The sequence below is a fragment of the Macrobrachium nipponense genome, chromosome 18, assembly GCF_015104395.2.
Source record: "Macrobrachium nipponense isolate FS-2020 chromosome 18, ASM1510439v2, whole genome shotgun sequence".
Classification (NCBI taxonomy): domain Eukaryota; kingdom Metazoa; phylum Arthropoda; class Malacostraca; order Decapoda; family Palaemonidae; genus Macrobrachium; species Macrobrachium nipponense.
Genome location: NC_087211.1, coordinates 36,099,155 through 36,111,872, shown reverse-complemented (window position 1 = coordinate 36,111,872; position 12,718 = coordinate 36,099,155). Strand labels below are relative to the sequence as shown.

General features: G+C 35.8%; 1 protein-coding gene across 6 annotated transcripts in view; it reads left to right on the top strand.

Moving 5' to 3' along the window:
• Nucleotides 1–12,718, top strand: part of LOC135196966 (uncharacterized) — a 251,826-nt gene that overhangs the window by 181,431 nt on the left and 57,677 nt on the right. For all 6 annotated transcript variants that reach the window (XM_064223833.1, XM_064223831.1, XM_064223832.1 and 3 more), the window contains one exon: nt 6,966–7,106. In XM_064223833.1, coding sequence (XP_064079903.1) covers nt 6,966–7,106 — 141 coding nt within the window. The remainder of the gene's footprint in view (nt 1–6,965; nt 7,107–12,718) is intronic.

The window sequence follows — 12,718 nt, the reverse complement described above, 5'->3', positions numbered from 1 at the left end:
ATAGCTTTGGTTTATTAATACCCAAATAGGAATATGAAATTCCTAATAATCATGATTTATTAACACTGTCTTTGTAAAAATACAAATAAAAACTTTGAACACCTGTATCTCAAAACTATACTTAATGAATGTCAAATTCTGTCTTCATCCTTAGTTTTAAAGCAATAGCATTGAAATTTTGGTTTTATGTAATTAAATTAATTCCTATGCTACTCAATATAAAACTTCAGATATGAGATGATATCAAATATGTGCCCGATACGTATGTGTTTGACTTGCACTGTAAGTATTTAAAAAATTAGTTTCCATTATAATTAATCTCCATATCTCATAGAAATTAGAACACTTCAGTGCGAAGTCAAATTCAAAATCATTGGTTATATGAAATACTTCAGATAACTTGTGATTATATATATATACTTATATATATATATATATAGATATATATATATATATATATATATATATTATAATATATCTATATATATAATATATATATAGTTATTACTAATACGAATACAGGAAAATGATAGTCAGAAATCCAAGCACTTTCGTCTTTACTAAGACATTGTCAAGGAGCTAATGAAATACAATTGGAGAGAAAGGCCTCAGGTACACACAACAAGATCAAGAATACCAGATGGTGTTAATTGTCAAAAGGGTAAAAATTAAAAAAAGAGATGATCCAGGATTATCGGATATCACACGGTCACAAACCTAAACAGATTTGACCCTAACCGAAATTACAAAGTATCTTTACAGTCCAAAACATTTAAAAACTGAATATATTAATTTTGTTGCTTAAATTTATCTACACCTTTTTATTATGAAAGCATCAAGTTTAAATAAACCAAGACGTAAATTTAGAACATTTCTATTATTTGACTTAATGAAACAAGGTTCAATGATATTCCTTTTAACTGTGTCATTACATGGGATTAAGGCTCTTGCTTGACTCTAGTTAATAGGATGATCTAAATCTCTCATATGTATGAATAATGCATTCGATATTTCTCACCAAATATTGGTGCTGTTTGAAATGTGAAAGGGATTTACCGGTCTGTCCGTAATACTTATATCACACTTTTTGCAAGGAATTTCATATATGCAGCCTGGGAGAATTTTTGATTACTAAACTTTTCATTAATATTACTAAAAACAACATTAATGTTAAAAAGCTTTAAAATTCCAGGAATATCTAAAAACCTTTCATCATAGGGTAATTTTAGAATGTTATGCTTACTAAATTCAAGTTTGTCATTAGTTGAATAAAATGTTTTTCTAGCTCTTTTCTGTGCCACATCGACAAAAGTCCTTGGGTATTTAAGTTTCAATGCAATATCATAAATAGTTTTAATTTCAGCATCAATAAACTGCGGGCTACAGACACGTAAAGCCCTTAGGAACATCCCAGATAAAACAGAGAATTTAATATAACATTTTGATGGTGATTAGAGTAGTAATGAACAGAAGAGGCAAAGTTAGTTGATTTTCGATAGACTGAAAAGGTGAAATTTCTATCATTTCTATGGACAGTTACATCACGAAAATTCAAATTACAATTTCTTTCATCCTCTACAGTAAATTTCATAGAAGGGACTAAATTATTGAGATTATCAAGGAGTTTCTGGAGATTTTCGTGAACTGGCCAAATACAGAAAATATCATCCACATACCTAAACCATATAACTTTTTGGGGCAAAATTCTTGGTAAGAGTTTTGTCTCAAAAAATTCCATGTAAATATTGCTAAGGACAGGAGATAAGGGATTACCCATAGCCATGCCAAACTTTTGTACAAAAAATTCCCAATTAAAACAAAATTTACTATTGTTGATACATAACTTTATGAGACTAATGAGGTTTGCTACACTTAAGGGAATGTCATGACATTCTAATTCATCCTCCAAATATTCAAGTAAGTCATCTACAGGCTCTTTGTAAATAAAGAGACAACTTCAAAACTAACCATATTGAAATCAAAATTCAAATTTAAACTATTCAAGTTGTTTATAAAATCAACATTGTTTTTAACATTCGTGTTAGAAATGTTTCCTACCAAAGGAGTAAGAATTTTTACAAGCCATTTAGATAAATTAGTATACGTAACTGAGCCCACTGAACTAAGGATTGGTCTGATAGGGTTATTGATTTTATGTCTTTTGACTAAACCATACATATAAGGTAGGGAGGCGCATTGCGGTGTAAACTGTTTAATTAAATGGTCCAAGCCCTTCAAAATGGATTGAATTTGTTTACATTAAAATGGGAGTTCACTGTCTGTGTAGGGTCAGACCTCAGTTTCGTATAAGTATCAGTATCATTTAGCAATGTCATTATTTTACTTACATAGTAACTTTTATTCATTATTACCACTGCATTAGATTTATCTGCTTTTGTCACTTTCACTGTTTCGTCGTCTTTAATTTTCTTAAAAACCTGGAGAAATCTCACAGGTACATTAGGGGGAGAAGGTTTATTCATAATCACCATGCACAATACCTTTACAAATATTATCATCAGGGCATAGGTTTTGATTAAATTTTTCCAAATAACAAAAGGATTTTGAAATGTCGACACAGTCCTGGTTACCATTAAATACACCGAAGCTTAACCCATATCCCAAAGCCGCTGTCATAGCACTATCCATTGGTTTGTCTGATAAATTAATCATGAAGTCCACGTTGGCATGCTTAGTCCAGTCGCTTTAGCAGTAAGATTCTTCAGCTTGACTTGAAGCTTCCTTTCAAGACGATTGCAGCACTTTCTCAATTTTCCGAAGCAATAATCCAGCATCCGATTCTTCCAATCGACAGGAACCGTCTGATTAAAGCCATACCGTCTGCTTCTAAGTGTACGAAACGCATCATCTACTTCCACTTTTGTGGTGTCAATGTGTTTCTGAAGTATGATGCGTTGAAACTCATCGAAAGGTCGCTCTGCTAAACGAAGAATTCTCTCTGGTAAAATCGACTTGGGCATCACTTGCTCGTTCATACACTTCCGTAGAAAGTTAAGTCGGAGTTACAGTTTGTGAGCAATGATAAGAACAAGGCTCAGAAAATTCAAAGAAAAGGCGTAGAAGTTGCGTGTGGTTTCCGATATGCTTAAAAAATCATAATAGATACATGTGTGACTTCATAAATAAGCGAATACCACAGGAAAATGATAGTCAGAAATCCAAGCGCTTTCGTCTTTACTAAGACATTGTCAAGGAGCTAATGAAATACAATTGGAGAGAAAGGCCTCAGGTACACACAACAAGATCAAGAATACCAGATGGTGTTAATTGTCAAAAGGGTAAAAATAAAAGAAAAAGAGATAATCCAGGATTATCGGATATCACACGGTCACAAACCTAAACAGATTTGACCCTAACCGAAATTACAAAGTATCTTTACAGTCCAAAACATTTAAAAACTGAATATATTAATTTTGTTGCTTAAATTTATCTACACCTTTTTATTATGAAAGCATCAGGTTTAAATAAACCAAGATGTAAATTTAGAACATTTCTATTATTTGACTGAATGAAACAAGATTCAATGATATTCCTTTTAACTGTGTCATTACATGGGATTAAGGCTCTTGCTTGACTCTAGTTAATAGGATGATCTAAATCTCTCATATGTACGAATAATGCATTCGATATTTGCCCAGTTCTCACCGAATATTGGTGCTGTTTGAGATGTGAAAGAGATTTACCGGTCTGTCCGTAATAGACTTTATCACACTTTTTGCAAGGAACTTTATATATGCAGCCTGGAAGATCTTTAGGAGAATTTTTGATTACTAAACTTTTGACATTAATATTACTTAAAACAACATTTATGTTAAAAAGCTTTAAAATTCTAGGAATATCTAAAAACCTTTCATCATAGGGTAATTTTAGAATGTTATGCTTACTAAATTCAAGTTTGTCATTAGTTGAATAAAATGTTTTTCTAGCGCTTTTCTATGCTACATCGACAAAAGTCCTTGGGTATTTAAGTTTCAATGCAATATCATAAATAGTTTTAATTTCAGCATCAATAAACTGCGGGCTACAGACACGTAAAGCCCATAGGAACATCCCAGAAAACAGAGAATTTAACATTTTGATTGTGATTAGAATAGTAATGAACTAAAGAGGCAATGTTAGTTGATTTCTGATAGACTGAAAAGGTGAAATTTCTATCATTTCTATGGACAGTTACATCAAGAAAATTCAAATTACAATTTCTTTCTTCCTCTGCAGTAAATTTTATAGAAGGGACTAAATTATTGAGATTATTAAGGAATTTCTCGAGATTTTCGTGAACTGGCCAAATACAAGAAAATATCATCCACATACCTAAACCATAATAACTTTTTGGGGCAAAATTCTTGGTAAGAGTTTTGTCTCAAAAAACTCCATGTAAATATTGCTAAGGACAGGAGATAAGGGACTACCCATAGCCATGCCAAACTTTTGTACAAAACATTCCCCATTAAAACAAAATTTACTATTGTTGATACATAACCTTATGAGACTAATGAGGTTTGCTACACTTAAGGGAATGTCATGACGTTCTAATTCATCCTCTAAATATTCAAGTAAGTCATCTACAGGCACTTTTGTAAATAAAGAGACAACATCAAAACTAATCATTTAAAAATCAAAATTAAAATTTAAACTATTCAAGTTGTTTATAAAATCAACATTGTTTTTAACATTCGTGTTAGAAATGTTTCCTACCAAAGGAGTAAGAATTTTTACAAGCCATTTAGATAAATTAGTATACGTAACTGAGCCCACTGAACTAAGGATTGGTCTGATAGGGTTATTGATTTTATGTGTCTTGACTAAACCATACTTATAAGGTAGGGAGGCGCATTGCGGTGTAAACTGTTTAATTAAATGGTCCAAGCCCTTCAAAATGGATTGAATTTGTTTATTAAAATGGGAGTTCAATGTCTGTGTAGGGTCAGACCTCAGTTTCGTATAAGTATCAGTATCATTTAGCAATGTCATTATTTTACTTACATAGTCACTTTTATTCATTATTACCACCGCATTAGATTTATCTGCTTTTGTCACTTTCACTGTTTCGTCGTCTTTAATTTTCTTAAAAGCCTGGAGAAATCTCTTGGCTACATTAGGTGGAGAAGGTTTACTCATAATCACCATACACAATACCTTTACAAATATTGATATCATCAGGGCATAGGTTTTGATTAAATTTTTCCAAATAACAAAAGGATTTTGAAATGTCGACTTGAACCTGTATCTATTGCCCTTTCTTATCTACAAAGGTGATGCAGTGGAGATCTGGAAAAATCTTGTTCTTGAACTCAAACAAATACTCCCTGAAAAAGAAGTGGAGAAAGCCAAGAAAAGATATGATCAGGCAGTTACAGATTATCATCATCTTGCATACTTACTGGATCCCCATTTCCAAAAGGACGTAGAGAGCATGCCAGAAGATGAAGAATGTAAAGCAATGTCTTTAGCAGAAGAGGGATATCCAGAATTCCTACCAATTATACTTTAGATGAAAGCTAAAGCATATCCTTTTGACAAAGCCTACTTGTTTAAAATATCAGTCATTTCTCGCCATTTGCACCTGGTGGAGACCACTAAAAGGCAAAACTGATGTCGATGTAATAGAAGATATCTGTGGTTTGCTCAATGGTGTCACTTCAAGTACGAGTGTTGAGTGGAGAATCTCCACGTTTGGCTTGGTACATTCTATAGAGGAGGCTGGGAAGTTGGTTTCTTTACACAAAGTTTTGAACAAAGACTACAATTTTAATGAGGCTGACTAGATTTTCTTTGTTCTGTAGTCTTTAGGTTTGTTTTCCTTTTGGATTAAGTTATCAATCACCAAATGGTATTTAGTTTTGTGAATTTTTTTTATTTGATATCAATCATTAAATGATATCTAGTTTTGTGAATTTTTTGTTTATTTGATATCAATCACTAAATGATATTTATTTTTGGGAATTTTTTGTTTATTTGATATCAATCATTAAATGGTTTTTATTTTTTGTACTTTTTTTTTTATTTGATATCAAGCACTAAATGGTATTTTATTTTTGTAATTTTTTGTTTATTTGATTCATATTCTATTTTTGTTTATATTTACAGTACCTCTTTTGCATAAAAAAAATCAAATTATTTACCAATTTCTTTTAACCTAAATATCTGAAATATGTTAAGTGTAGTTTTGTACCACAAATAATATGTTCTAAGATATGACTGATGTACTAGTATTAAACATTATGAAGTATAAGAAAATTAATATCTCAAAAAAGCTGTAGAGGATGCATGAAGACCTAAGAAAAAAAATAATAAAAGAATAAACATAAAAAAAAAAAAAATTTTTTTTACTGGTTCAAACTATTTGGTTAAAATGGCCAACCCCGATATATGTAATATTTATTTTGTTAGGAATGGGTGGTAGGTTTTGATTTTGTATTGATATGCATTATTAAGTAGTTTCTAGCTGTATTCAAGAAGTTTTTGTTTGAAGATTGCTAACTTCTCCCACCTTGTTTTAGCAGAGCACTAACTGCGACCAGTGTATGTTGAGTGTGCACCTTTTAACTGGTCTATGTTGAAGTTTTGCAATGTTCATTTGGTTTGAGTGTATTTTGTCACCTGAGTATAGCTGTAACATGGCATTATTTTTTGGCTCCTGAGATTCTTTAAGAATATTTGAGTATTTTATTTGCTTTTTAATCTGAATGATTAAATGGATTCCATTGAGATTTTCTGTGGTTATCTGGATAGTTAATCATGAGGAGTTATGCTAGCTGCAAGTATATTGTACGAGTGAATAGTAAGGTACTTCATTGTTCAATCTAGTTTTTTTGAGCTTTCTTTCAATTTGATGCGTTTGTCTCAAAGGATGTAAGGGTATTTGAAATACCCAAATGAAATTTTGTTACTTGAAATTGATTATGCAGTGCATTCATTGAATCCTATTTCTTTGTGTCATGTAGAGTGGGGACTTTGTAATGGCCAAGAAAGATATGGACATGATGGAGCATCCTCCCATATGGCGTATCGATGGCAAGTCCCTATTACAAAAATTTCAGGCCTTCGAAAAGGATGGCAAGACCTTGTACAGGAATATATCAACGGTAAGATTAATTTATAATTTTTGTATTTGTTTTTTAAGAGTAAAAAAAAATTAAGAGTGATTTTTTGTTACTAGTGTTCAGGTCATGTAAAAATTAACAAAAACCAAGTATGTGGTTATTTTTTTTTCAGGTCTTATACATTCTTAACAAGTGTATAAGTGGATAATATGATAACACCTGCTGTTCATTAAGTTAAAGTGTAATTTATTTAGCATGAGTCTTACCTACTGTTAAGGAAAGCTCTATTTCAGCAGTTAAGATCGCTTAGCTGACCTGGATGACTGTCTAGTATACCTGCTCTCCTCCAGGAGTGTTTTGAATGTTTCAGATCTTGGCAGAATTCTCTTTGTATTAATGGCAGTAGGTTGTCAGTATTTTGATGTTAGACTGGTGGCTGATTTTGTAGTATTATACTTCTTCATGAGAGTGTCTTCCATGGGAAGCAAAGCCAAGAATGTCAGGTTGTGTAAAAATGATTACTGTGTTAGCAGGGTGTTTAAATTTGAGTTTGATTCACTGTTTGCTGGCTGGAGGGGTCTAGAGTGTGACCTTATGTAAATGTAAGGATTTGAGTGCCTTTGCTTTCATGTGTCTGTAATCAGTCTGTGGTTCTTTCCTCTGCAACTCAGCCTTTGCTCCTCTTTCAGAGGAGGTGTATCAGGAAGCCATAGCTGGATGTGAACCTTATTTTTTATTTAGTCAAATGTTTGATGGATTTCATTTTTGGGAACTGTTCTGCATCCCCTCACAGTGTTCAGTCTTTTTTGTATTCCCATATGTGAGGTAATGTGATGGTGCTCGCATATCACTAACCTGAACTTAGGATTGGCCTGGACAGTTGGAAGTCTCCTGCCAGGGAACTGGGTTAGTTCTTGGGGTGTCTTCCATCACCTTCCTACCTGTTTAGTGCAGTTGCCAAAGGATTGTTTTGGGAAAGGTAAATCTCACAAAATTTTATCTTCGTCATCAGACTCGAAGGCTGATGTTAGCACTGCTAGGACAAAATGGTATAGGTATAGACTGTTATTAAGAATAATATCTGTTGTGAGTTCTAATTTTGATGTTACGTTAACTCAGTTGATTGTTGAACAGACATTTCTACCTATTTTTTGCATTGTCCTATTTTATCATCCTGTTTCTTTGGCTATTAGCTGGTCTCATTGCTATACCTCTAATCATGGTTCCTGTTCCAATTCTATCCCTGGTGCTTTATTATCTGAGGATTTACCTTCTTGTAGTGATTTTAGGTCGGTAGAGACCGTTTTTATGCAAGGTAGTGGTGTTGGGTATTGCTGGTGCTTCTCGTCAATAGCTAGCACTTTTCTCCCCCTCTTCTCCCAACCTTACCCGTTTTCTTTGGCTGCAGTGGGTGCTTTGTCTTCTCGTGATCAGCTGCCTTGTATCAACTCATATTAGATGCAGCATTTTGAGTTTTCCTCAGTTTCTCCCTCAGTAGAGCAAGAGGTTTACTTTGAGGAGCTAGCTACTGCAGACGTGTCTTCTCTGGTGGAAGAGTAGTTTGAAGTAGAGGAATTTCCTATATTTTGGCACCTGCTGGAGTATCATGCTTTGGTTTATCCTCATGTAGTGGAGGAAGGAGGTCTGGTAGAGACTTGGTCTGTTATTCTGAGTATTTCTGCTCCCATTAAATCTTAAGAGAAATCCAGGTTTTCTTCTTTGATTGAAGCACGTTTCGATAAGATTTCTTGGGCTGCGGTGTACAAAGCTTCTTTTGTGAATGCCATGACTTGCCTTTCATATTTTATGAAGTTGCATAGAGCTGCGTCTTATGACACGGGTGTATGACGCTTAAACCTTTTTTGGTAGGAGATTAGATTTGAATTTCTGTCTGTCGTGATCTTCTGAAGAGATATTCTCCTAGATGGGCAAGGTGCTTACTAAAGGGGAGGTATTGTCCAAGTCTCTATTTAGAGTATTGAAACTTTTATCTTTTTCAACGCTTCTCTGGGCTAAAATTTTCCATAAGGAGCTTGAAAATTGTGAGTATCATCATCCCCTGATACAGAATGAACTTAGTGGGAGTCAGGGAAGACTTCTGAAAACTGGTCATGATGCCCAGCCACTGGGCCAGACAAAGCAACAGATCTTAGCCTCTCCAATCTAAAGAATTGGCCAACATAGCCAGCCATATAAGTACAGGCAGTCCCTGATTTACGACAGTTTCAGCTTGCAACGATCCGAGGTTACAACACTTTTCAATTATATTCATCAAATTATTTCTAGGATTATGATGCTTACGACGCCGATCCAACAGAAGAAATAATAATAATAAATAATAATAATACAGTAGTACCTCGAGATACGAAATTAATCCATTCCGAGGCGCCCTTCGTATCATGAGGTTTTCGTATCTTGGACCACATTTTACATGTAAAATGGCTAATCCGTTCCAAGCCCTCCAAAAACACCCCAGTAAATTTCATAATAAAGCTAAATTGACCTATAAACAATGAAATACTACAACAAATTGGACAATTTAATACCTAAATTAATAACAAAATGCAAAATAACCTGTAAATAAAGTGTATTAGTGTACATGGTATACAAGAAGTACTGTACGTAAAATGTGGAAGCTTACCTTTCGAGTGAGGCTATCTCCGAAAGTGGCGGCAGAGGAGGAGGTGGACAAACGGCAGATGCGTACGTACGTACGTACACTTAACTTTACGAAAACACATAAAAACATGTAAGGAAAACATACATAAATTAAAATTTACGAAACACATTATCAAAACTGTAACCAATTAACTTTACAAAAAACTATAATTAAACATTTTTTTTTTTCTTTTTTGATTTTTAACTTTTTTTTACTTACGTAGGTTTTTTTTTTATTTTTTATTTTTATTTTTATTTTTTTTATTGATTTTTTTATTTTTGTTCAACTTCTTCACCACTTGCAACGTTCTGTTTAACACTTAGTTCTTCCTTTTTGCTTTCAACTTTCTGTTTTTCATCTCTTGGTTCTTCCTTTTTGCTTTCAACTTTCTGTTTTTTATCACTTGGTTCTTCCTTTTTGCTTACTCCTGGTAATGCTAAAGGCCTCTTTAAATAACGATCCAAGGAAGATTGCTTCTGCCTACTTTTCAGAATGTTCCTGAAACGACTCGGGCAAACGTCATCGAAAAGCGCAAGCATACGTCCTGTGTGAGCCTTTTCAGGGTGTCTTTTTTCGATAAACGATTGCACTTTATGAAAAGCGGCTAGGACATCCTTAATTTCTGCCGTTGTCATAGGGTCCTCCTCCTCTTCCTCGCCGCTGCTAGAGAACTCCTCTTGAACGACGTTATGTTGTATGGCCTCCAACTCCTTCAGGTCATCTGTCGTAAGCTCCTCTTGGTGCTCCTCGAGAAGGTCGTTGATGTCGTCCTCGTCGACGACCAGCCCCATGGACTTGCCAAGTGCAACAATCTCGTCAAGATCTGGTTGGGAAACTGTTTCGGGATCGTCAACTGTTTTCTGACTCTGCAGCACCAGCTTCGCCCATGTCGAATCCCTCGAAGTCTCGGGCGGATACGGCATCAGGCCAGAGTTTCCTCCACGAGGAATTCAAGGTTCGCCTCGAAACCTCCTGCCAAGCTTGGTCGATGAGTCGGATACAAATGACGATGTCGAAATGTTCCTTCCAAAATTCACGCAAGGTGAGGTTTGTGGTATCGGTGATGTCAAAACATCTATTGAAAAGATGTTTTGTGTACAGCCTCTTAAAGTTCGATATCACTTGCTGGTCCATGGGCTGGAGGAGAGGGGTGGTGTTGGGCGGAAGAAAAAGAATCTTGATGAAGGAATACTCCGCTAGGATATCTTCCTCGAGGCCAGGAGGGTGGGGAGGGGCATTGTCCAACACCAGCAGACATTTCAGGGGGAGGCGCTTCTCTTCCAAAAATTTCATCACTGTCGGGCCGAAACACAGATTTACCCACTCGGTGAACAGCCTCGTTACCCAGGCTTTTGCATTAGCCCTCCACATCACTGGAAGCTTCTCCTTGAGCACTTTGTGGGCCTTGAAGGCTCGAGGAGTCTCAGAATGATACACCAGTAGGGGCTTCACCTTGCAATCCCCACTAGCGTTGGAACAAAGTGCGAGCGTAAGCCTGTCTTTCATAGGCTTATGCCCAGGTAGCTTCTTCTCTTCCTCCGTGATGTACGTCCGACGAGGCATTTTTTTTCCAAAAAAGGCCAGTGTCATCACAGTTGAAAACTTGCTGAGAACTGTAGCCTTCCTTGGTCATCATCTCGTCGAAAGTCTTCTTAGATGCCTCGGCCGCTTTCGTGTCCGAGCTGGCAGCCTCCCCATGACGCACCACCGAATGGATGCCAGTTCGTTTACGAAATTTCTCGAACCAGCCATGCGAAGCCTTGAACTCAGGGGTTTGCGTTGAAGTCCCTTCCCCTCCGTCGTCTTCCGGCTGCGCAATCAAATCGCCGAAAATAGCGCTGGCCTTGTGGGCGATTGCCGTCTCCGTTACTGTATCGCCAGCGATTTCTTTGTCTTTTATCCAGACAAGAAGTAGCCGTTCCATCTTGTCGTGCACGTGGGTCCTCTTGCTGGACAAAATAGTGATGCCCTTCGACGGTGTAGCTGCTTTGATGGCATCCTTCTGTTTAAGGATGGTGCCTATTGTCGACGGATTACGGCTGTATTCCTTGGCGATCACACTCAATCATATACCAGCTTCATACTTCTTGATGATCTCCATCTTTGTCTCCAAGAGAGCATGCGCTTCTTTCTGTGAATTTCAACTTTCTTGGGACCCATGACTACGTTATCGTGTACGCAATTTACGTATAATTACACACAATAAAGTTTTCGCACAACACGATAATACGTATAATGCAACGAAATCACTAACGAATTTACGTTACTAAACGAAATCGTTGGACCGAACGAATACCGCGTGCGTACGATAACGATGCTGGTACGAAGTGGACGAGGTAGGCACGCCACCACGTATATGTACATAGATGCATGATGGGAGGGATGCTGTCCAATAGGAGAGAAGGATCTCATGGCGGTGACTAGCATCAGGAATCAATGGGAGGGCAGGAGGATGGTGGCGAATCTACTAAGATGGCGGCGCGCGAGTTTCAAAATTGTTATCGGTGGTTCGGGGGACTTTCAGAAACCTTTTGTATCTTGAAAACTTTTCGTATGTAGAGCCGTTAAATTTTTGGTATTGGCTTTCATATCTCGAGTTTTTCGTAAGTTGAGCCTTTCGTATCTTGAGGTACCACTGTAATAATAATAATAATATCCTTTATTTCAGCTCAGGGCCATATACATGGAATAAACAAAATACAGACAGTAACAGTAACATACACAATCTAAATACATGAGACAACATGATAAAAACAAATGAATAATCGGTACTTCTCTACAAAATAGCTGAGGTAGCATAAAAGAGAGTAATCATAATACTGGTAATAACAGTAATAATATTGGTGAGGAAAAAAAATTCAGTGAGAGTTATAACAGTTAGTGCACAGATTATATAACTTAAATTTCAACTACAGACCTTAGGTGGTTACATTAGTCAGGTCCAGAGGGCTAAATACAAAAATTGAATGTAATAAAACTAACTTGATAGTAATCA